General features: G+C 44.9%; 1 protein-coding gene across 1 annotated transcript in view; it reads right to left on the bottom strand.

Annotated features, from left to right (window-relative positions):
• Nucleotides 1-26439, bottom strand: part of LOC140741506 (rho GTPase-activating protein 23-like) — a 252070-nt gene that overhangs the window by 43316 nt on the left and 182315 nt on the right. The window contains 6 exon segments of the mRNA XM_073071782.1: nucleotides 1298-1328; nucleotides 1330-1377; nucleotides 1695-1850; nucleotides 3648-3772; nucleotides 18260-18354; nucleotides 24428-24480. Of these exon segments, the coding sequence (XP_072927883.1) occupies nucleotides 1298-1328; nucleotides 1330-1377; nucleotides 1695-1850; nucleotides 3648-3772; nucleotides 18260-18354; nucleotides 24428-24480 (508 nt within the window).

Genomic DNA, 26439 nt, shown 5'->3' on the forward strand with positions numbered 1-26439 from the left:
GGACAAAATTGATCCTCTAGAAGATCAGAGTGGTAATATATGTGTGGAGCCAAAAGAGATGGGGCAGATCATATATGGAATTTTTGTAGCTGTATTTACTTGGAGGCACAGTGTCTGTAGAAATGAGGCAAAGCAGCAGTGAAATCACAGACTGTATACAGATTACAGAGGAGGAGATGTTTGCTGTCTTGAGGCAAATTAGGTGGATAAATCCCCATGGTTTGACAAGATGTACCCTTGAACCCTGTGGGAGTCTAGTAAATAAATTGCAGGGGGGGCCCTCGCAGAGATATTTAAAACATCCTTAGAGACAGTTGAGGTGCCAGATGATTAGAGAATAGCTAATGTTGTTCAGTTGTTTAAGAAAGGCTCTAAGAATAAGCCAGGAAATTACAGACCAGTGAGACTGACATCAGAAGTGGGAAAGTTATTGGAAAGCATTCTAAGGGATTGGATATGTGAGTATTTGGATAGATAGGGGTTGATTAGGGATAGTCTCAACGGCTTTGTGCATGCTAAATTGTGTCTAACCATTCTTATAGTTTTGTGAGGAAGTTACCTGGAAAGCTGATGAAGGCAAGGCAGTGATGTGAAAAGACACCAATAATTCTAAAGGCTTCCTTATTTTTTATGAGACTTTTTATAACAATTTATAGCATTTTATTATAAAAGTTCATGATTTCCCAATATGAGGAATTTTCACAACAATTTAAATATGAGTTAGTCATGAACACTACAGCACAGAAGCAGGTCCTTCAGCTCATCTTGTCCACGCCAAACTTTTATTCTGCCTAGTTGCATTGACCTGCACCCAGACCATAGCTCTTTATATCCGCCCATGCATGTACATATCCACATTTCTCATAAACAAAATCATAAGGGGTTTAGACAGAGTCAATGCAAGTAGATTTTTTCCACTGAGATTAGGTGGGACTACAACGAGAGCCCATGGGTTAAGGTGACGGTGAAAAGTTCAAGGGAATTATGAGGGTAAACCTCTTCACTCAGAGGGTGGTGAGAGTGTAGAATGAGTTGCCAGTGCAAGTGGTGCATGCAAGGTCAATTTCAACATTTCAGAGAAGTTTAAGTACGTACATGGACGGTGTGGGTATGGGGGGCTATGGTGCAGGTCGATGGGACTAGGCAGTTTAAATGGGCCTGTTTCTGTGCTGTACTCTTCTATGACTCTAAGTAGAGTCAAAATATACAATGAACTATAGTTATAAAATGTCACCGCATTACATGTGATTCACCTCCTCACACCACATCCAATGAATCATTAAGTAATTTTACTCACCATCTGTGAAGAGAGGCTGAGGAAGCTTTCTTGAAGAACAGTTTAAGCAAACTACTGATCACGTTCAGGTCCTGCCATTTCTGCAAAAGACACAGTTATCTCATGTAAGGGGCCAGAGAGGATTCAACTTCAATACAGATCCCTACAGTTAATGATGAGCTATGAATTCTGTGGCAAAGTCAAGGCAAAGGAGCAAAGTTGACTTTGTGAGTCATTAAATCAATGTTCTTCTTCCAAACCACTTGTTAAAAAGGCCAAGACTCTTGTTTGCCTTGCCTTAAAATTGTTGCAGGAGACTGGATGAACTCCCCAAATAATCCTACCAAACATTTGAGGTATCTTTTAAATACCTTACTGCACAACAAAATTCTCATAATTCAAATAACTGGAGGCTTACTTCATCTGAAGTATTTAGATCAGTCATTCCCTTATTCAGTTGCTCTTGTAGGCTGGAGACCATGGCATTGTTCCCTGGTACCCTGTAGATTCCTGTGTACTCCAATCCCTTCTCCTCCACCAGTTTACAACATATTTCCACAATCAATGGAATAAACTGAAAAACAAACATATATATCAATATCTGATCAACATGTGAATAATATTTAACTGTAAAACAAATATAAAACAGGTGAAACATTTCTTCAGAAGAAGACAGGAAAACATCTATTTACATATTCAAACAGTGCAAAAAATTACTCCCAAGGCATTTTATAGTATCTTTATGTAAAAAGATTTGGAATAGACTATACTAACATGAGCTTTGGCTCATGCCAAACAGGTCAAAAGCATAGAGGCTAGACTACGAGTGGTCCACTGGTGCTCCAGGTTCGGGGGTTTAGCTCATGGCTAGCAACCCTGACTGGTGAAACAAAATTGTTACAGAAACAGCAATGAAGAATCCTTCTACATCTGAGTGCGACGGTATTCCTGAGTCTCCACCCAGAACTTGCATGGCTGCCAGTAGTGAAAGCCGAGAGGAAGTTACTGGCACGACGAAGGAAGCTCTGAACACCGTCAGAGATGGAAGACCTTTATTGCTGCCCTAAATGGCAATAGCATAACGGGCAGTAAGTACGTATATTACATGAGATATAAGGACAGACCATGAGACATAGGGGCAGAATTAGGCCTCTTCGGCCCATACAGACTGCTCCACCATTCTATCTTGTCTGACTTAAAGTTCAAAAATTTAAGTAAATTTATTATTCAAGTACATATATGTCACCATAAACTACCTTGAGATATTTTCTTACTGGCATGCACAATAGAACAAAGAAATACAATAGAATACTACACATAAAGATGGACAAACAGCCAATATGCAAAGGAAGAGAAACAAAAGGAAAATACAAAAAAAACCTTATAATAATACAGGATAAACAAGCACAAACAACTTACATAATAGATATAGCCATTCCAAACACACATAGCTGACAGAAATCAACTCTCACTGTGGCAGGAGTGACAACTCGTGTGAGAGAGAGAGAGAGAGAGAGAGAGAGAGAGAGGAGAGAGAGAAAGAGAGAGAGAGAGAGAGAGAGAGAGAGAAGAGAGAGAGAGAGAGAGAGAGAGAGAGAGGAGAGGGAGAGGGAGAGGAGAGGGAGAGGGAGAGGGGAGAGGGAGAGGGAGAGAGGAGAGGGAGAGGGGAGAGGAGAGAGGGAGAGGGAGAGAGAGAGAGAGAGACAGAGAGAGAGAGAGACAGAGACAGAGACAGAGACAGACAGAGAGAGAGAGAGAGAGAGAGAGAGAGAGCCTGTGGGTGTCCAACTGTTGGGATGAGCACCAGTTTTTGATGGACTCTAGATCATGGCCTCTTTGGAGGAGGGGCGCTTTGCTATTGCTTGCATGGCAGGTGGGGGGGGCTGTTGCTTTTGCTGAGGTAAGTGGGGGGAGGGCGAGGAGGAAGGGTTGATGCTTTTCTACTGCTTGTGCATGGGAGGGGAGGGGGGCTTTAAGGTTCTAATGTCATTCTTCGGGGTTTTTTCGTCTGTTTGGTGGATGTCTGCATTTCAGGTTGTATGCTGTACACATTCTCTGATATTAAGTGAAAACAATTGAACCATTGAAAACACCAGAAATATGCTGAATTAAAAGAGGAATTTGAAAGACTTTGGAACATGAACAGGCTATATATAACAGGCATATTACTATTGTCCCAATAGTAATAGTAGATTTCAGAAATGTCTTAAATGACAGACAGATGGAGATATGGGCTAGGAGATAGGGAAGTTGGAAGAGGGCTGAATTTGAATAAAAATCAATTGAAGTAAAATTCACCGATCTGTATCATGTTGTAAAGCTACATACAAACATATTTCCAACCTTCTAATGGAAAGAACACAACAGGTACCTTGTTAGTTACACCAGGCTGGCATTCCTCTAGACGAACACCAAATGCTGCTCCAGAAACATTTTTTTTAGTCTTTTTCATTATGTTCAACCACGAGGTCTTGTCTTTAGGAGGGCTACATTCATCTGGAAAAACAACAGATATCAAAGAGTTAATTTATTCATAATACATCATTCAATTCGGAGTTTGTACGTTCTCGTGGGTATCCTCGGGTTCTCAGGGTTAGACTTATTGATTGACTAACTGATTGAGATATAGTGTGGAATAAGTCCTGCATCGTAGCAACACCCGATTTAACCCTAGCCTAATCACAGGACAATTTATAATAACCAATTAACCCACCAACTGGTACGTCTTTGGACTGTGAGTGGAAACTGGAGCACCCCGAGGAAACCCATGTGGTCATGGGAAGAATGAACAGGCTCCTTACAGACAGCAGCGGGAAATGAACCCAGGTAAATCGTCATTCTAATCACTATGCTACCATGCCGCCCACATTTCCAAAATGTCTGGCTAGGGTTAGGATTATTGAGTTGTAGGCATGCTGCATTGGCACAGGGGGCATAGCAACAGTTGTGGGCTGCCTCAACACATACTCTGACTGCTTTGGTGGTTGACACAAAACAATGGACTTCACTGCATACTTTGATGCTTCAAATAAAGTTAATCTTTAAAAACTTTATCTTTTTCTGCTGGCAATACCAGTGTTTATTTTCCTATTCTAACCACATTTGAAAACAGTATGGTGAGGCATTTCTTTCAAGCACTACAGTTCTAGTGTTAGTCCCCCTGCACTGTTGTTGGGTAACTTCATATGAAGTTTGAGGAGAATTGATATGTCACCAAAGGCACTCATAAATTTCTACAGGTATACCGTGGGAAGCATTCTAACTTGTTGCATCACCATATGATATGGAGGGGCCACTGCACAGGATCGGAAAAAAGCTGCAGAAAACACCAGCCTCCCCAGCATCCATGACACCTTTGAAATGAGATGCCTTAAAAAAGTGTCATTCATCATTAAGGACCTCCATCCCTCAGAAGCATGCTCTCATCTCATTGCTACCATCAGGGAGGAGGTACAGGAGCCTGAAGACACACACTCGACGATTCAGGAACAGCTTCTTCCCCCTCTGCCATCAGGGAGGAGGTACAGGAGCCTGAAGACACACACTCGACGATTCAGGAACAGCTTCTTCCCCTCTGCCATCAGGGAGGAGGTACAGGAGCCTGAAGATACACACTCAACGATTCAGGAACAGCTTCTTCCCCTCTGCCGTCAGGGAGGAGGTACAGGAGCCTGAAGACACACACTCGACGATTCAGGAACAGCTTCTTCCCCTCTGCCATCAGGGAGGAGGGTACAGGAGCCTGAAGACACACACTCAACGATTCAGGAACAGCTTCTTCCCCTCTGCCATCAGAGAGGAGGTACAGGAGCCTGAAGACACACACTCAACAATTCAGGAACAGCTTCTTCCCCTCCTGCCATCCGATTTCTAAATGGACATTGAACCCATTAACATTGCCTATTGTTTTCCTCTCTTGTTGCACTACTTATTTAATTTAATTTTCTTTTTTTGTATGTATACCTTATCATAATTTATCGTTTTTATTATCATGTATTGGAATGTTGTTATCATGTTGTACAACAAATTCCACAACTTATGCGAGTGATATTAAACCTGATTCTGATTCTAATAGTATGTACAACTTGTCAAGAAAAAAATGCAAAACCCAGCCATTATCTATATTATTTTCATATTTTTATGGGGTAGTTCAGTTATTATCTGCACAGGATAACAAAGTACTCCTTTTCTTTGCAATTATTTCATGGTTGAATTGCTTTTAAAAACATATTTTCAACAATGTTATATTCCAGAAATCCCTCCGAACTTCTAAACATCTCGTGATAAACAGCAGATCGAATAACCCAGTAAGTTATTATCATTCAGTCAGTCAGATCTCCTGATTTGACGGGATTAATTACTGAGGTGAAGGACTCCATTATAAATCGTAAAAGGTTGTTTTGCAGGTTCAAGGCGCTATCAAGAAGGTAAATTAAAAGATGGTTTTTATTGTTAGAGGTTTTGAATTTAAAGGCATAAAGCTATACTGTAACTACAGAGTACTAGTGAGGCCACACCTGCAGTATTGTGTGCAGTTCTGGTCTCCTCACTTGAGGAAAGGTATACTGGATTTGGAGGCAGTACAGAGGAGGTTCACCAGTTTGATTCCAGAAATGAATGGGTTAGCCTATGAAGGGAGATTGAGTCACCTGAAACTACAGCACTTTGCAAAAGTCTTAGGTATATATAAATAGCTAGGGTACCTAATACCTTTGCAGAGTATTGTATTTGTCAATGTGGAAGTGGAGAGTGAGTTTATAAATCTGGTGGGAACAAAGGATGTTGGGAATGGCAGGGGGGTGGAGCATCATGGGAGGGGCGTGGGACAGATGACAGAGAAAGAGTGCCAGGGTGGGGATGGCATTCTGAAAAAACATGATATCTTTGTATCACCATGTGTTCAGAACATTACAAACACAATGAAAAGATTTCTTCTGACTGCTGTTTTCAGCAAAACTATGGAAGTCAGAGTCAAAGTAAATTATTAGCAAAGTACGTATATTGTAATCATATACTACCTTGGGATTCGTTTCCTTGCAGGCTTTTACCAGAAAATAAAGAAATACAATAACATTTATGAAAAGCTATACACTCAATGGCCACTTTATGAAGTACCACCCGTACCTAATAAAGTGGCCACTAAATGTATGTTCATGATCTTCAGCTGTTGTAGTCCACCCACTTCAAGGTTTGACGTTTGTGTTCAGAGATGTTCTTCTGCACATCACTGTTGTAACATGTGGCTATCTGAGTTAATGTTGCTTCCTGTCAGCTTGAACCCAGTCTGGCCATTCTCCTCTGGCTTCTCACATTACAAGGCATTTTCATGCACAGAATTGCCATTATTTGTTTCTTCAGTCTAGAGACTGTTGTACATGAAAACCCTAGGAGATCAGCAGTTTCTGAAATACTCAAATCACCCCTTCTGGCACCAACAATCATTCCACGGTCCAAGTCACGTAATCACATTTCTTCCCCATTTTGATCTGAACAACAAATGAACCTCTTGACAATGTCTGCATACTTTTATGCATTGAGTTGCTGCCACATGATTGGCTGATTATATATTTGCATTAATGAGCAGGTAAACAGGTGTCCCTAATAAAGTGGCCACTGAGTGTGCATAAACAAGGACTGACAAACAACCAATGTTGAAAAGATGACAAATTATGCAAATAAAAAGTAAATAATAGTGAGAATTTGAGTTTTTAGAGTCCTTGAAAGTGAGTCTGTAGGTTGCGGAATCTGTTCAACATTCTTTATTCTATGGCAAAGGTTAATAATTTTGCACTGCATTGTAAGCACTGACAACATAATCTGGGTGAAAGGGGACAGACTGTATTGAATTCGGCAATGGAGATTGTTTCTCTGATTAGAATATAAATTGTTGACTCAGGAAGCTCTCTCAACCACAGTAAGTTTGAAAAGGCTGAATCTGTGAAGCAGGAGCTCTTGAAGGATAGGAATTTGTGCACCTACTTTAAAATATTCTGAAGAAAACAATTTGCAGGACTGTGGGGAAAGAGCAAAGGAGTAAGACTGACCTGAATTTCTCAACTGGAATTGACATAAAAGTCAATGAGGCAAATGATTTTCTTGGTGAGTTGAAGTTCTTGGTTCCTGGTTGAACTGATTCCACAACCTACAGACTCACCTTTCAAGGACTCTAAAACTCTAATTCTCACTATTATTTACTTTTTATTTGCATAATTTGTCATCTTTTCCACATTGGTTGTTTGTCAATCTTTGTTATGCACACTCAGTGGCCACTTTATTAGGGACATGATGCACCATCAATAACTCACGCTGAGACGTAGGAAGTGAGATATCGGCTTTTATTGACTGGAAGAATAAACAACACTACATCCTGGGGAAAATGAGGGAGAGCAGCAGCCCACAGTCGCCTTTATACAGGGGTCTGTGGGAGGAGCCACAGGAGCAGTCAGCAGGGGGGTCTGTGGGAGGAGCCACAGGAGCAGTCAGCAGGGTCTGTGGGAGGAGCCACAGGAGCAGTCAGCAGGGTCTGTGGGAGGAGCACAGGAGCAGTCAGCAGGGGGTCTGTGGGAGGAGCCACAGGAGCAGTCAGCAGGGTCTGTGGGAGGAGCCACAGGAGCAGTCAGCAGGGGTCAGTGGGAGGAGCCACAGGAGCTGTCAGCAGGGGGGTCTGTGGGAGGAGCCACAGGAACAGTCAGCAGGGTCTGTGGGAGGAGCCACAGGAGCAGTCAGCAGGGGGTCTGTGGGAGGAGCCACAGGAGCAGTCAGCAGGGTCTGTGGGAGGAGCCACAGGAGCAGTCAGCAGGGGTCAGTGGGAGGAGCCACAGGAGCAGTCAGCAGGGGTCTGTGGGAGGAGCCACAGAGCAGTCAGCAGGGGGTCTGTGGGAGGAGTCACAGGAGCAGTCAGCAGGGGGTCTGTGGGAGGAGCCACAGGAGGCAGTGGGTCTGTGGGAGGAGCCACAGGAGCAGTCAGCAGGGTCTGTGGGAGGAGCCACAGGAGCAGTCAGCAGGGGGTCTGTGGGAGGAGCCACAGGAGCAGTCAGCAGGGGTCTGTGGGAGGAGCCACAGGAGCAGTCAGCAGGGGGTCTGTGGGAGGAGCCACAGGAGCAGTCAGCAGGGGTCTGTGGGAGGAGCCACAGGAGCAGTCAGCAGGGGGTCTGTGGGAGGAGCCACAGGAGCAGTCAGCAGGGGTCTGTGGGAGGAGCCACAGGAGCAGTCAGCAGGGGGTCTGTGGGAGGAGCCACAGGAGCAGTCAGCAGTGGGTCTGTGGGAGGAGCCACAGGAGCAGTCAGCAGGGGGGGGTCTGTGGGAGGAGCCACAGGAGCAGTCAGCAGGGGGTCTGTGGGAGGAGCCACAGGAGCAGTCAGCTGGGGGTCTGTGGGAGGAGTCACAGGAGCAGTCAGCTGGGGGTCAGTGGGAGGAGCCACAGGAGCAGTCAGCAGGGGTCTGTGGGAGGAGCCACAGGAGCAGTCAGCGGGGGTCTGTGGGAGGAGCCACAGGAGCAGTCAGCAGGGGGTCTGTGGGAGGAGCCACAGGAGCAGTCAGCAGTGGGTCTGTGGGAGGAGCCACAGGAGCAGTCAGCAGGGGGTCTGTGGGAGGAGCCACAGGAGGAGTCAGCAGGGGGTCTGTGGGCGGAGCCACAGGAGCAGTCAGCAGGGGGTCTGTGGGAGGAGCCACAGGAGCAGTCAGCAGGGGTCAGTGGGAGGAGCCACAGGAGCAGTCAGCAGTGGGTCTGTGGGAGGAGCCACAGGAGCAGTCAGCGGGGGGTCTGTGGGAGGAGCCACAGGAGCAGTCAGCGGGGGTCTGTGGGAGGAGCCACAGGAGCAGTCAGCAGGGGGTCTGTGGGAGGAGCCACAGGAGCAGTCAGCAGGGGTCTGTGGGAGGAGCCACAGGAGCAGTCAGCAGGGGGTCTGTGGGAGGAGCCACAGGAGCAGTCAGCAGGGGGTCTGTGGGAGGAGCCACAGGAGCAGTCAGCGGGGGGTCTGTGGGAGGAGCCACAGGAGCAGTCAGACAGGTATATCTAGTTCACCACATTCACCCCCCCTTTGTTTTAAAAGAGTCCCCAAGTATATTTACAGGTTAAGTCTATCAGGTGGTCGAATCGTTCGCTGCGATCTACGTAGCTCCGGCTGCAATTGCACAGGTGCCGGAGGTGGTGATGGCACAGGTGCCGGAGGTGGTGATGGCACAGGTGCCGGAGGTGGTGTTTGCACCGGAGGCGGAGAGTGGGTTGGTTCTGTCCCAACTGGAGGTGTCAGGGATCCCTCGCGTGTGTGCGAGGCCCCCGGAATAGACGCGTACGAGATGCCCGGTACATGAGCGTCGTGAGGAGTTTGGGTGTGGCACGGTGTGTGCAGTGTCACCTCGGGAACAGGGTTCGTAGTTACCGTGGAGTGTACGGGGTAGTGGTCTGCTGCTCCGGCGGGCGCCAGGTCGCGGACAGAGATGGTGATGTTATCTAGATAGGGAAATGTGGCCTTCAGTTTGTACTGGTCCACCATCCGGTCCATCTCCCTCTGGAAGACTGAGACACCATTGGTGACACCAAATGGGACGCGCAGGAAGTGATAGAGCCTGCCACCCGTCTCGAAGGCGGTTGTAGGGGCGGTCCTCTGGGCGGATGGGGAGCTGGTGATAAGCGGATTTCAGATCTATTGTCGAGTACACCTTGTACTGAGCTATCTGGTTGACCATATCCGCGATGCGGGGTAGGGGGTACGCGTCAAGCTGCGTGAATCTATTGATGGTCTGGCTATAGTCCACAACCATCCTATTTTTCTGCCCAGTCCGAACAACAACCACCTGGGACCGCCATGGGCTTGTGCTCGGCTCAATGATCCCCTCCCCGAGCAGCCGCTGCACCTCTGAATGAATAAAGGCCCTGTCCCCTGCGCTGTACCTCCTGCTTTTAGTCGCCACCGGTTTACAGTCGGGGGTCAGGTTGGTGAACAGCGATGGGGGAGGGATCTTGAGGGTGGAGAGGCTGCAAGTAGTGTCAGTAGCACAGCTATCGGCATGGTGCTGGGCGGGATGTGTGGTTCGGTGTGTATGTGCGTGTGGTAACGGAGTATATGGCGAAGTCCCACCAAACTGAGGATTCCTGACAGTGAGTGGTGGGAGGGGCCCGTCATATGCCATAGTCACACTTTTGAGATGGCTCTGGAAGTCGAGCCCCAACAGCACAGGGGCGCACAGTCGAGGCATGACCAGGAACGCAAAGTTCCGATATTCTGTGCCCTGCACCACCAATGTCGCTACACAACCCACCCGGATGTCTGTGGAATGCGACCCAGAAGCCAAGGTGATCCTGTGACGTACCGGCCGTGTCACGAGTCCACAGCGTTGCACTGTGGCCGGGTCAATAAAACTCTCAGTGCTGCCCGTGTCAAACAGGCAGCTAGTCCTGTGTCCCTGCACCAGGATGTCCATCATTGACCTTGCGAGCTGGTGCGGAGCGCTTTGATCGAGGGTCACGGTAGCCAGCGTTGAACGGGGCGAGTCGGGGGCGGGGCATGGTGACGCCGGCAAAGATGGCCGCTCACATCCGGGCATGCAAGATGGCGGCGCCCAGGTCGCACACGGGTAGGTAGGGGCAGGGCATGGTGACGCCGGCAAAGATGGTTGTTCACATCCGGGCATGCAAAATGGCGGCCCCCAGGTCTCAGACGCAGCGCTGCTCGACCCCGGGCGCGGTTTAGATTTACAGACCTTGGCGAAATGGCCCTTTTTCCCGCAGCTGGAACAAGTCGCTTCGCGAGCCGGGCAGCTGTTTCTGGAATGTTTCCGAAGCCCACAAAAGTAACAAAGTTTTATGCCGGACGAGGTCGGGGAGTTCGTGATACCGCGACTGGCAGCGGCGTTGGCGAATTCGCTCGCAGGAACCGGTGGCGGCGGGGGATCGCGTGGCTGGACCGCCTCGGCGTACAGCTGTGCAGCCTCCAACGTATCAGCCGTCTCTATCGCTGAGCGTAAGGTCAGATCAGCTTTTTCCAGCAGCCGCTGGCGCAAATACACTGACCTGACTCCGGTCACAAAGGCGTCTCGGACCAAGAGTTCCGCATGCTGTTCCGCTGTGAGCGTTTTGCAGTCACAAGTCCGCACGAGTGCCTGTAGAGCTCGGAGAAATTCAGCAGTCGACTCCGTAGGCCGCTGTTTTCGGGTAGCCAAGCGATGCCGGGCATAAACTGCGTTCACCGGCCGCAGGTACTGTCTTTTGAGGGTGTCAAGTGCCCCTTCGTAGGTCGAGAGGTCCCTGATGAATGAATAAACTTTTGGGGCGACCCTCGAGAGGAGAAGTCTGTGCCTAACAGCTGGGTCGGTTGCACGAACCTCCTCCAAGTATGAGTGGAAGCAAACAAGCCAGTGTTCAAAGGCAAGAGCTGCGTCAGGGTCCTGGGGGTCCAAATCTAAACGTTCTGGGCGTAAAAAGGTTTCCATTTTTTAACTTCCAGTCAATAAAATTGATGCACCATCAATAACTCACGCTGAGATGTAGGAAGTGAGATATCGGCTTTTATTGACTTGAAGAATAAACAACACTACATCCTGGGGAAAATGAGGGAGAGCAGCAGCCCACAGTCGCCTTTATACAGGGGTCTGTGGGAGGAGCCACAGGAGCAGTCAGCAGGGTCTGTGGGAGGAGCCACAGGAGCAGTCAGACAGGTATATCTAGTTCACCACAGGACACCTGTTCACCTGCTCATTAATGCAAATATCTAATCAGCCAATCATGTGGCAGCAACATATAAAAGTATACAGACATTGTCAAGAGGTTCAGTTGTTCAGACCACTGAACTTCTTGGTGTAGTGAGGGTAAGAGTTGCTGATCTAGCTTCTGTTTAGCATCAGAATTAGGTTTAAAATAATTGACCTAATGTCATAAAACTGTTCCTTTGCAGCAGTAATACAATACAAGACATAAAAATTATGTTACAAACTAAAAAGTGCAAAAGATAAAGAATGAGGTAGTATTTATGGATTTGTAGACCATTCAGAAATCCGATGGGGTGGAGGAGAAGAAGCTGTTTTTAAAACATTGAGTGTAGGTTTTCAGGCTCCATTACCACCTCCTCAAATGGCAGTCACACAAAGAGGGCATGTCTAATCTACTAAACAGAGGCATGGCAAGACCCTTCAGAAGTACGGTGTGCCCACTGGGCAACACGCAGAAACTTTGCGACACGTTCCACATGTTAGAAACCGCAGGTGCAGGACATGCCACCAGCCTGAGAAGTTAGAACACGGGAATAGGCACCTTTGCTACCTATAAGCAGGACACATTCAAAGTTTAAAAGTTCAAAGTAAATATACTATCATGTATGTATATGATACCATATACTACCTTAGGATTCATTTACTTGCAGGCATTTACAGGAAAATAAAGAAATACAATAGAATTAACAAAGAACTATACATATACAGGCAAATGAGAATCAGAATCAGGTTTAACATCACTGGCATATGTCATGAAATTTGTTGTTAAGCGACAGCAGTACATTGCAATACATAATAATGAAAACCGTAAATTACAGTAAGAAGTATGTATATAAAAAGTTAAGTTAAATAAATTATGCAAAAAGAGAAAAGAAAAAAAAGTAATGTAGTGTTCATGGGTTCCATGTCCATTCAGAAATCTGATGGCAGAGGTGAAGAAGCTGTTCCTGAATCGCTGAGTGTGTGCCTTCAGGCTCCTGTACCTCCTCCCTGATGGCAGAGGGGAAAAAGCTGTTCCTGAATCGCTGAGTGTGTGCCTTCAGGCTGCTGTACCTCCTCCCTGATGGCAGAGTGGAAGAAGCTGTTCCTGAATTGCTGAGTGTGTGTCTTCAGGCTCCTGTACCTCCTCCCTGATGGCAGAGGGGAAGAAGCTGTTCCTGAATCGTTGAGTGTGTGTCTTCAGGCTCCTGTACCTCCTCCCTGATGGTAGAGGGGAAGAAGCTGTTCCTGAATCGCTGAGTGTGTGTCTTCAGGCTCCTGTACCTCCTACCTGATGGCAGAGGGGAAGGAGCTGTTCCTGAATCGTTGAGTGTGTGTCTTCAGGCTCCTGTACCCCCTCCCTGATGGCAGAGGGGAAGGAGCTGTTCCTGAATCGTTGAGTGTGTGTCTTCAGGCTCCTGTACCCCCTCCCTGATGGCAGAGGGGAAGAAGCTGTTCCTGAATCGCTGAGTGTGTGTCTTCAGGCTCCTGTACCCGCTCCCTGATGGCAGAGGGGAAGAAACTGTTCCTGAATCACTGAGTGTGTGTCTTCAGGCTCCTGTACCCCCTCCCTGATGGCAGAGGGGAAGAAGCTGTTCCTGAATCGCTGAGTGTGTGTCTTCAGGCTCCTGTACCCCCTCCCTGATGGCAGAAATGAGAAGAGGGCATGTCCTGGCTGATGGGGACCATTAACGAAGGATGCCACCTTTTCGAGGCATCGCTCCTCGAATATGTCCTGGATGTCAGGGACATTTTGGAGCTGACTGTGTTTAAACTTTTTGTAGTTTATTTCAATCCTTTGCAGTGCCCCTCCCCATACCAGACGGTGATGCAGTTAGAAACCAAAGGCTGACAAACAAACAATGTGCAAAAGAACACAAACTGTGCAAATAAAAAAAATAATATTGAGAACATGTGTTGTAGAGTCCTTGAAAGTGAGTCTGTAGGTCGCTGAATCAGTTCAAAGTAGTGGTGATTGAAATTACCCCCTCTGTTTCAGAAGCAAGATGGTTGAGGGGTAATAACTGTTCCTGAACCTGGTGGTGTGGTACCTAAGGTTCCAGTATCTTCTGCCTGATAGTAGTAGCGATAAGAGAGCATGGTCTGGATGGTGGCAGTCAGAAAGCAGTCACCTTGCAGTTCAGGGGAGTGTTGACACTGCTAGTTAGATAAAAAACAGAGCATACTGCCAGCTCAGGAGAACCCTGATGGTATTGTGCCCTCTAATCTTTAATCCCAATACTAATGGGGGAAATTATTGAAAGAGCATAACTAATCTAATCTTCAAGTACAACACGCTGGAGGAACTCAGCAGGTTGGGCAGCATCTGTGGAAATGAGCAGTCAACGTTTCGGGCCCAGACCCTTCTTCAGGACTGAAGAGGGAGGGGGCAGGGGCCCTATAAAGAAGGTGAGGGGAGGGGCCCCCTTGTCATGAACATTGAATTCTCCAACTTCCTGTAATTCTCTCCCCCTCCCTTCCCCCATCCCAGTTTCACTCTGCCTCCTCCTCCAGCTGCCTTTCACCTCTCTCATGATTCTGCCTTCTTCTACTACCCATAGTGCTTTCCCCTTCCATTCCTTCTTCACCTTTCCTGCCTATCCCCTCCCTGCTTCCCCTCCCCCACCCCTTGATCTTTCCTCTGATTGGTTTTTCACCTGGCACCTACCAGCCTTCTCCTTCCCACCCTCCCCCCACCTTCTTTATAGGGCCCCACCCTCCAGTCCTGACGAAGGGTCTCGGCCCGAAACGTTGACTGCTCATTTCCACGGATGCTGCCCGACCTGCTGAGTTCCTCCAGCGTGTTGTACGTGTTGCATTGACCACAGCATCTGTAGTGTACTTTGTGTTAATCTAATCTTCAATTTGCATGATGTCCAACACACCCTCCTCTAACCTAGACATACTGGTGTCCAGTCCTTAATCAGGCTGGTAGCACATTTATTCCTTTTAAATAATTTCCAGAATGAAAGAGGACAAACAAATAAATGCACTCCCCAAACTCCGTTATACATTTCTTTTACTTAAAGTAATTGTAAATTAAAGATTTCTATATTTACATTTTATTTAGGGATCAAGGATCAACTTTATTTACCATATATAGTATATTCACGTGTGTTAGGAATTTGCTCTGGTACGTTGGTCAGGGCATGACATGCAGCAAAAAGCAACAGCATTCAACAATTAAAAATAAAGAACTATATAAAAATAAAGTTAGAAGTAAATGTAAAAGTTGAAATAAAATGTGCAGAAATACATAGGTACATGGATGGTAGGGGGTGTGGTGGGCTTTGGTCCCTGTGCAGGTCGATGGGAGTAGGCAGTTTTAATGGTTTGGCATGGACTAGATGGGCCAAAGGGCCTATTTCTGTGATATACTTTTCTGTGACTCTACATGAACATTGACATGTATTTACAATGTAAACTGCATTATAAAAGCTGGTTTAAAGTGTTTACAATGCAGTGCAGTGACTGGGGGGGGGGGTTAAATAAAATAGTTGGTCAGATTAAATAACTAGGGGTAGAAACTTTTAAGATGGCATGATGATTTTGTTTTAATAGCCCTATAGCACTTTCCAGAAGGGAGCTTTTGGAAAAGGCAGTTCACTGGGTGGGTAGTATCCGCAATAATTTTTCCTGCCCGTTTCTTTGTCCTGGACACATACACGTCCTGCAGTGATGGTAGACTGCAGCCAGCGACATTTTCTGCTGATCTGACAGTTCGCTGTAGTTTTTGTATATTGTGAGAGGGTGCTGCTTCAAGCCATATGATAGCTATGTAGAATTGCACCAGTACAGAACATACTGTACTGAAGATGGAATTTTACCAACTGCCACAAGAAGTAAAATGTATTCTTGGGCAACAATTTTTCACTTTTTATGTGCTCTGTACCTGAAGTCTGTGAGAACGGCTGCCAAGCCTTAACGTAGGAGCAGGCTACATTGAACAGCATTCTTCCAATTTACCTTTCTCAGTGTTATCTGTTTGGAAGTACAGACTGCCCTCTGGTTCACTCATTAATTCCAGTTTGGAACTACACCCTGTTACTTGTGAAAATGCCATCCCCTTCTCTCAATTCTTTCGTCTCCACTGCATCTGTTCTCAGGACGAGGCTTTTCATTCCAGAACTAGGGAGATATCCTCCTTCTTCAAAGAAAGGGGCTTTCCTTCCTCCACTATTAACACTGCCCTCAAATGCATCTCTTCCATTTCGTGCATGTCTGCCCTCAACCCATCCTGCCGCTACCCCACCAGGGATAGGGTTCCACCAGCTTCCACATCCAGCACGTAATTCTCTGTAACTTCTGTCAACTCCAAAGTGATCCCACCACCAAACACATCTTTCCCTCCCCTCACTTTCTGCTTTCCACAGGGATCACTCCCTATGCGACTCCCTTGTCCATTCATCCCCACTGATCTCCCTCCTAGTACTCATCCTTGCAAGCGGAACAAGTGCTATACGTGCTCCTCCACCTCCTCCCTCACCACCATTCAGGGCCCAAACAGTCCTTCCAGGTGAGGTGATACTTCACCTGTGAGCCTGTCAGGGACAGCTACTGGTCCGGTGCTCCAGGTGTGGCCTCCTGTATATTGGTGAGACCTGACATAGATTGGGAGACAGCTTCGCCAAGCTCCTGTGCCCCATCCAGCAGAACAAGTGGGATCTCCCAGTTCCACTGATTTTAATTCCACTTCCCATTCCAAAATGTCAGTCCATGGCCTCCTCCACTGTCAAGATGAGGCCACGCTCAGGTTGGAGGAACAACACCTTATATTCTGTCTGCGTAGCCTCCAACCTGATGGTATGAGTTCCTCCAGCATTTTGTGTGTGTTGCTTGGATTTCCAGCATCTGCAGATTTTCTCTTGTTTGTGATTGCAACCATATCTCCTCACTTACAGACCTTAAGATAAAGATACAGACCTACTCTAAATTGTAAAAGTATCTCTGGTAGCTTTATGAGCTGCCTGCAAAACGTCATCATATATCGCCGACACCATGCTGGTAATCCTTTGACAAACTTCTATAGATGCAGAGTGGAGATTATACTACCTGGTTACATCATGGACTGGTATGAAAAACCAAAATCAGGTTTCCTAACACTGGCTTATGTCGTGAAATGTGTTGTCTTATGGCAGTAGTTATTACAATACAGTCGGCCCTCCTTATCCGCGGATTCCGCATGCGCGAATTCAACCAACCGCGAATCGCGAAAACCTGGAAGTGCTCTTCCAGCACTTCTTGTTCGAGCATGTAAAGACTTTTTTTCTTGTCATTATTCCCTAAACAATGCAGTATAACAACCATTTTACATCACATTTACATTGTATTAGGTATTTATAAGTAATCTAGAGATGATTTAAAGTATACGGGAGGATATGCGTGGGTTATTGTGGATCGGGATTTTAAAAAATCGGAAGTTCTCTTACTAGGTAAGTCGGAACAGGTACATCCGGTATTATCTAGCGTCAGTCAAACGTTTGTCTTAGTATATAGTATATATTTTACCTTTCTATACATATAAAACACTTAGGAATGTATGTTTCAGCGCTGAGCTCGGGAACGCAAGTTCTCGGGACAGATCACTCCCGAGTGCACTCTCCACCGTGCCGGGTTGATGTGGAGGATCAAAAACCCAAAACCCCAGAACCTAATAATTAAACCACTGCATTGCCTAGTAATAATTGTAGCTTTCAGCGGGGCAGAGCCTTTCTCACTTTATCCTTTAAAATTGTTCCGATTGTTGACCAACCTAGCCTAACGCTTTTCCAATGACCGATGGCGTTTCACCTCTTTCAGGTCATTTTATTATTTTCACTTTATTTTCAATCACGATCGTGATTATTTTCGTGAACAGAAACACTGTGCATTCAGAACTCTGGCGCCGGGTCCTAATGTCCACCGCTCTGAGACAGGTGAACTAAGGTCTGGGGTTCCGCTGGGTCCTAAGGTCCACCGCATTGAGATAGGTTGAATAAGGGACTTGAGCATCCGCGAGGGATCTCGGAGCCAATCCCCCACGGATAAGGAGGGCCGACTGTACATAATAATAAAAGCTATAAATTACAATAACAAGTATACAAAAGCGAGGCACCATCATGTCCTCTGCCCTGGAACACATCCTCAGCAGCTCCCAAAGCCCTGGGAGAAGGATGCTACCTCTGGCATCATAACCAGATGCTGAAGGCAGTGGCAGAAAATATCTCTTTAGCCATTAACAACAGTAAGCACCTTCGACAAACCAGAGAGCCTTTACAATGGCTGAGCAATGATACAACAAGGTGTCAAGGGATTTACCTTTGTTTGTATTATCTTGTCTGGGAGATCGCGGTCGTCGGATGCCATGGTGACGTGATCCTTTTGGAGAAGAATCGGACTTATTATTTGCAGGGCTGTAACAGATAAAAAAGAAGCCAAACATGGTTTTATCATACATGCCCATCACTGAGTCAGCTTATTATCATGGCAGCATCCTACGCAGATCTTGTCTCAGTTCACCCACTATTCAATCCTCTTCCAAGTCTTTGTAATGTACTTCTTGGCTAGCCAACTCTTTTTTATAAGCCTGAGATTATCCAAAATTATGTTTTCTTAACTTACACCATCCTATTCACCAACACACCTATATCCTATGCACTTCAATAGCCTGGTGAAATGAAGCCTCAGTTTCAGAACTGTTTATCTGGTTTTCCATTGCTTCAGCCCTCCCCTTCTCCAACCTCTTCCAGTCGTATTCCAGTCACTTGGTACATTAAGGTCCTTGAGGGAAGGAAATCTACTGTTCATCAGAATCAGAATTATCATCACTGACATCACTGAAATTTGTTATTTTGCCGCCGCAGCATGGTGCAAAGGTAAAAAAAACTACCATAAATTACAAAAACGAATAAGTGAAGTTAGTGCCATAGTTCATGGACTGTTCAAAATCTAGTGGTGGAGGGAAAGTAGCTGTTTCTGAATTGTTGAGTGAGGGTCTTCAGGTTCCTATACCTCCTCCCAGATAGTAGAGGGTATGTTGCGAATTGTGATGGTTTTCAGGGATGGATGTTGCCTCTTGAAGATGCCCTTGAATGTAGGGCGGGCTGTGCCTGTGATGGAGCTGGCTGAGTTTACAACCCTCTGCAGCCTCTTTCACTCTTGCATATTGGAGCCTCCACATCAGGCTGTGGTGCAACCTCTCCACCATACATTCATACAAATTTGTAAGAGTCTTTGGTGGCATACCTAATCTCAATCTCCTAATGAAGTAGATCCTTTAACTGGCCTTTTTTATGACTCCGTAAATGTGTTGGGACAAGGACAGACCTTCTGAAATGTTGATGCCCAGGAACCTAAAGCTGCTCGTCCGCATCTTCAGCCTATGTGTGATTCCATCTTGGAACCATTCTAGCAAGTCTTTTCTGAAATGTTTCTGAGGTCTTCACATCCTATATAAACTGTGGTAATTAAAGTTGATCAAAATATTCCTCTTATGGTTTAACCACGTTTCACAGAGGTTTGTCAAAACTTCTTTACTTTTGGTAGTCTATGCCTCTATTTATGATGTCCAGGAGCCCATATGCTTTTAATTCTTTATTTAGGGACACAGCATAGTAACCGGCCCTTCTGCCCCAATGAGCCTCCACGTAATTTATTAACCCACTAACCGTGAGACTTTGGACTGTGGGAGGAAACTGGCACCATGCGGTCACAGGGAGAATATACAAGCCTGTACAAGCAGCGGAACTGAACCCAGGTCACAAGTATGTTACGGTGTTCTCAGTTAGAAAAAGGTGAAATGACTTAACTAACAAAGTAGAAGAAACAGGGTTTAGGTGGCATAAAAAAGAGTGAAGCAGTTGCAATTTGTGGTGATCCAACAACCAAGTGGAGCAGGTTTAAAGCGAAGGGTAAACAATAAAGTGTGTGGGAATGGGTGGAGTGTGTGGTAGTTTTTTTTATTTTATTCAGGGATTAGTTATGTTATGGAACACACATTGTAACGATAGGGAAATTAATGTCAATCAAGCTTTTTCAGAGAAAGGGATTTCAGAGGCATGAGGAAAAATAATTTACCAAACGACAACTCCAACCTGATGGCAAGAAGATTGATTTCTTCAACTTCCAATAATTTTTCCCCCCTTCCCCTTCTCTGTTTTACTGTTCCCCATTCTGGTTCCCCTCTCATCCCTTCTCCTCAACTGCCCATCACCTTCCTTTGGTGCCCCTCCTCCTACCCTTTTTCCCACAGTCCACTCTCCTCTCCTATCAGATTCCTTCTGCTTCAGTCCTTTACTTCTTCCACCCATCCCATCCCAGCTTCTAATTTCATTCCCCCCCCCCAACCTGGTCTCACCTTTGTTCCCATCCCCACTTCTTATTCTGGCTTCTGTTCCCTTCCTTTCTAGTCCTAATGAAGGGTCTCGCCCACACGTTCCAATTGCTTTGGAATTCCAGCATCTACAGAACCTCTTGTGTTTACGAAACTATATTTTAAAAGTAGGGATATGGAACTGACAGAACTTCTCTACAAATTATCTGTACAGATTAAATGGTCTGGATAACCTCCTTCAAGGTCAAATAATTCCATGATTGAACTTGCTGTGACAGCAGGACTCCTTCTCCAATCTCCAAAACAGCTTCTGACCTGTGCTACAGTGGCTCCTTTCGTACTATAGACTTAAAGCATGGCAATTTTCAGACGTCTACTGGAAGATCATGTACATCATATCAATTGCACTGCCCTCAGTAACACTCCATGTTACCTAATTAAAGTATGATTTGGGGGGGGGGGGCAGTTCTGTACATAACAAATAGAAAATTGAAATTAGAAACAAAATTGCCATGAACACAAAATTATATCTGTAGCTGACGCAATGCGAAACAAGCAGGATTCCCTTCATCTGCAGCTGACCCAGCACAAGATGAGGAACTGCTGCATGTTTGTTCTTGCAGAAACATGGCTCCAGGACAACATCCAATGTACCATCATTCTTCAGGTCATGCCATTCAGGGACTTGTGTTAATATTATTTTGTGACTGTAGGTGCTGTGATTTGCATCTCAGTCCTGCAGGAATGCTGTTTTATTTAGCTGTAAATGTGGGCCTGGTTGAATTACAATTAAACTTAAACTTGAAAATGATTAAGTCAGAAGTTTACTTTTTCATACAATATTAAAGCGGTAGTCTAGGTGATGATTAAAAATCTGGTTTCTGTCAGCAAATGTAAATGATTTGGACTGAGAATTTTTTTTAGAAAAGGTTACTATTTATTTAATAATCTTTTTTTTTAATAAAAAAATAAAAATAAAAATTCCAAATAAACATGATTACAGTGATCAAAAATATCAGGTTTCTGTTAGCAAATGCATACAGTAAATAATTTGGACTGAAGGTTTTTTTAGTTCTTGTTTTTTTCCTTAATATTCTTTTTATTTGAAAACATTAAATTAAAAATTCAAAATAAATGTGATTACAGTACCAAACTAGTGATTTTGTAAATCTGACTGGTTTCAGTTAAGTGGCTACGTTGTGTAAATGAGGGTAGTTACAAAAAAAACACCATTTACACCACTGCGGCGACAGGGTGGAGATATGTCTCTACCAAAGGAGGTGTAAGGCGCTTCCTCCCTCCACTAGCCTGCAGGTCACCCTTGGGCAAAGTATAGCACCTGCTTAGCACCCCATCCTGCCCCACCCCCGAACAGGGTCAGGTCAATGGGACTAGAGAGAATAATAGTTTGGCATGGGCCAGTTTTTGTGCTGTAGTAGTCTATGACTCCATGACACAAACACTCTTATGTTTTGATGTGCAGTGTACATATGACAAATAAAGCTAACCCATTCCATCTGCCAAAGTGGATCTTCCCAAAAGTTCAAAGGTACATTTATTATCAAAGTATGTATGCAGTATACAACTCCTGAGATTTGTCTTCTCCAGACAACCACAAAACAAAGAAAACTAGAGAGCCTATTCAAAGAAAAACCATCAACTCCAGCCCACCATGACTGTGCACAAAAAAATCATGCAAACGGCAATAAGAAAATCAAACCCCCCCAAACGTGAAAAAACAATTCTCACAAAGAGCAACAAAAACATCAAAACTCAACCACCCCTCCCCAGATGAAAAATACTAACTAATCGTGCAAATGGCAACAGAAAAGAGCCTGGTGGCAAAACATTTTATTTCTGATTCTCATTCACGTTCTGACATGTCAGTCCATGGCCTCCTCTTAAGCCAGGATGAGGCCACCCTCAGGGTGGAGGAGAAACACTCTATATTCCATCTCCCTCCGGTAATTTTTTCCCTCCCTCTCTCCATTTTTTTCTATTCCCCACTCTGGCCTCTTATCTCTTCTCACCTGCCTATCACCTCCCTCTAGGCCCCCTCCTCCTTCCCTTTTTCCTATGGTCCACTCCCCTCTCTGATCAGATTCCTTCCTCTCCAGCCCTTTACCCTTCCTACCCACCTAGCTTCACCTCTCACCTTCTAGCTAATCTTCCTCCCCCTCCCCCACCTTTTTACCCGGTCTCTTCCTTTCTAGTCCTGATGAAGGATCCCACCCTGAAACGTTGACTGTTGATTCGTTAGCATAGATGCTGCTTGACTTGCTGAGCTCCTGCAGCATTTTGCATATGTAATCTTTATCTTTTTATTTTTAATCTTTATATAATAGGGACATTTACAATGTTCAATTAACGTGCCAACCTACACACTTTTTGGAAGTGGGAGGAAAGCAGAACAACTGGACGAAACCCATGGCATCAGAGGGAAGAACTACACTCAAGCAGCACTTAAGGTCAGTACTGAACTCAGGTCTCTGGTGAGAAGGCAATTTCTCCACAAGCTGCCCCACTGTGCTATAAATGGACTTGTCTGAATTTCAGAGAACGCTGGATCATTCCCAAAGATTGCAAGCAAAGTTCTGTCAACATTTTGCGCCCAGGTCCACAAAAGAAGAGTGTCTGGGTAGTTTAATGCTGTTAAATGCTTGTGATTTCATACCCAAAATGGAATCCATAATTTTTGATGATGAGGGAGGGGAAAGGAAAAACAACTTGCCAATGCACTCTCACAAAACCAGAAGCATCTAACTTCATTTAAGCAGCTTAAGCAGTCCTGGAAAAAACTCAGATAATTTCCTTCTAATGTTTTGGCTCTGCTAACAAGCTGCAATATCAACACTTGCATTGTTAGACCTTATATAGTCCTATATAAGGTTTGCATACCAAAGGAAGTTTGCCAAGTTTTGATAAATATTCATGATTTCCACCCCCTTGGAATGTCTTTTTTTAAACAGCAGAATTTTTCCATGAAATGAGTCACTCATTTCTCATGACCATCTACATGTCAACCAGATAACAACCACATTTCAAAAAAAAGTCGAATTTGGACAAAGTACACAGCATCTTTGTTTTTTTAAAGAGCATTTAACACTTCAATTCAGAAAACCAAATGTTGAAAGAAATACATTTTGATGGTCTGCACAGTGTTGATAGTTCTGTAAAATATTCTAGGAATGAAATGTTTGAAACAGGGGTTCCCAACCTTTTTTAATGTCATGGATCCCTACCACTAACTGATGGGTTTATGGACCCCAAGTTGGGAACCCTTGAGTTAAAGAATGAGGAGCATTTGATGCTCTGGGTCTGTACTCACTGGAGTTTAGAACAATGAGGGGGTGAGGGATCTTACTGAAGCCTATCGAACGTCAAAAGGCCGAGAGAGTGGACATGGAGAGAATGTTTCCTATAATGTGGAGACTAGGACCACAGAGCACAGCCTCAGAATACAAGGACAGTCCTTTAGAACAGCAATGAGGTGGTGGAATTCATTGTCACAGACGGCCGTGAAAGCCAAGTCATTGGGTATATGTAAAGTGGAGTTTGATGGGTTCTTGATTAGTAAGGATATCAAAAGTTATGGGGAGATGGCAGAAGAACAGGGTTGAGAGAGACAATCATCATCATCATTATATGCTGTATCGCATGACATGGGCAATCATGGTCTTCCATCTATCTGTCTTTAATCTGAGAAGTTCTAATAAACTCTTCAAAACTTTTGCCTGCAGCCCCTGATAATAAATCAGCCATTATGACAGCCATGGTGGAGCAGATTTGATGGGCTGAATGGGCTATTCTTCTCCTAAGTCTTATGGTCTTAAGGCTTTAAAAAAACCTACAGCAGATCACAAATTAACATAGAGGAAAACTATCTGGTCTAAAAGGACCCCTTCTCTTGGGAGAAATAATATGTAACATCACTGACATCCTTGAGGACAAATAGCATTTCCAAAATCTCCTCAGCTAACATGTATTTAGATCTCAGTCAACAAGACTTTGCATTAACAAAGACCAGAAGCTTTTTTCATTCCATACTGCTGACTATAAGAAAATCATGGTAAATGAGAATAAAGTAGTGATCAGTTTTATTTTAAAAATGTAAGGTATTAAGAAATAATTCAGAATATAATTGGGTTCATTACCTCTGGTTCCTGTATTCCTTTAATTTGACTTCTATCAATCTGGCACTTGTGTCCTAATGATAAAAAAGACCATACTTTAGATACAATAGTCCTTTAATGTATTCAGGCAAAACCTCCATGTACATTATAACCACCAAGAGGACAGGTATGGAACAGAGTCAAAAGGAAAGGGTTAATATATGGAGAGTGTTTGAGGGTTCTGGGCCTGTACTCACTGGAATTTAAAAGAATGAGGGGAGAATCTCATTGAAATCTATCAAATATTGAAAAGCCAAGATAGAGTGGACATGGAGAGGATGTGTCTTATAGTGAGAGAGGGGAGTTTAGGACCAGAGGGCACAACCTTAGAATAGAAGGGCTTCACTTTAGAACAGTCATAGAGTTATATTAAAGTACAGCACAGAAATAGGCCTTTCGACCCATCTAGTCTATGCCAGAGATGAGGAGGAATTTCTTTAGCCAGAAGGTGGTGAATCTGTGGAATTCATTGCGACAAAGGCTGTGAGGCCAAGTCATAAATTGATTAGTCAGGGCATCAACAGCTTTGGGGAGAAGACAGGAGAAGAGGGTTGAGAAGGATAATAAATCAGCCACAACAGAATAGTGGAGCAGATGATGGTCTGAATGGCCTAATTCTGCTCCTACATCTTATGCTCTTTATAGAATATATACGAATCACACTTGATGTATCTGTTAGTCTTTTGAGCAGTTTATTGACTAAAGTAGATGAAGGTTAAACCAGTGGGTGTGGTATACTGCTTTTTCAGAGGGCTTTCAGTAAAAGTGCTGAACAAAGTTACAGAACATGGTCATATACCAGCATGAATTGAGAGTGTCTTATCAGGAAACAAAGGGAATGAATGAACAGAGGAACACACACAAAATGCTGGAGGAACTCAGCAGGTCAGGCAGCATCTATGGGGAGGAATAAACAGTTGACATTATGGGCTGAGAACCTTCATCAGGACTGGAAAGGAAAGGGGTAAGAAGACAGAAATAAAAAGGTGGGGGGAGGGGAAGGAGTATAAGCTAGGAGGGGATAGGTGAGATGAGGTGAGGGGAAGATAAGTGGTTGGTGGGGGGAATGAATTGAGAAGCTGGGAGGTGCTAGGTGGAATAGGTAAAGGGTTGAAGAAGGAGGAATCTGATAGGAGAGGAGAGTGGACAATGGAAGAAAAAGGAGGAGGGGCACCAGAAGGAGGTGATAGGTGAGGAGAAGAGAGGGGGTAAGAGGGGAACCAGAATGTGGAATGGAAACAGAGAGAAGGAAGAAGGGTGAAATAACTGGAAGTCAGGGAAATTGATCTCCCTTGGGTTGGCAATTTGTGACCAACAAGGTACCACTGATTGTGAAAGGATTGCGTCAGCTACATTACAAATTAATGCTCTATTCAATGTCAGCAATTATTGCTGAGATGTATTAGTGCATCCATTTGATAAAGTACTGAGCTACTATTTGCAGGTCTCAACAGACTTTCAACAGATTAAATGCAAGACCTGTTCCCGGTCAAAGAATTCCATTGTATTGCTATGGCAACATATCATAAAGTACGTTAGCGCCTTTGTAATGCAGCGAAGATAATCCATTAATGGAGGTGGAAAGATCAATACTGCACATAAATATATGATATTTCATAAAATCAGTTTTCATCCTTTTACAGTTGGAATTGAAGCAGTGTCAAAATAATCAACGTTATCTTAAAGACAAAAGATGCAACTGCAGTGCTGCTTGGCTCCTTAAGGTTGTTATAGCTGGGTGTGGTAATGGGGACAAGCTCCCTCTACATATTAAATGCTCCCAATGGCATGTGACTCAAATAGCCTTTGACAGCCAAGACCAGCTCCTGGCCTTCACGTGTGGCTTCGCTTCTAAGCCCAGCGGAACCGTTTCTACTGACAGGAGAAGGGGCAAAGGCAGGTTACTGGCACCTTAAAACCAGTCGCTGCAGGCAGATGGGGCTCTCCAGCTGAGGTTGGCAGCTCATCTAGGAGAAGGAAAACTCTGATCTCAA

The sequence above is a fragment of the Hemitrygon akajei genome, chromosome 18 (genome assembly GCF_048418815.1).
Source record: "Hemitrygon akajei chromosome 18, sHemAka1.3, whole genome shotgun sequence".
NCBI lineage: Eukaryota > Metazoa > Chordata > Chondrichthyes > Myliobatiformes > Dasyatidae > Hemitrygon > Hemitrygon akajei.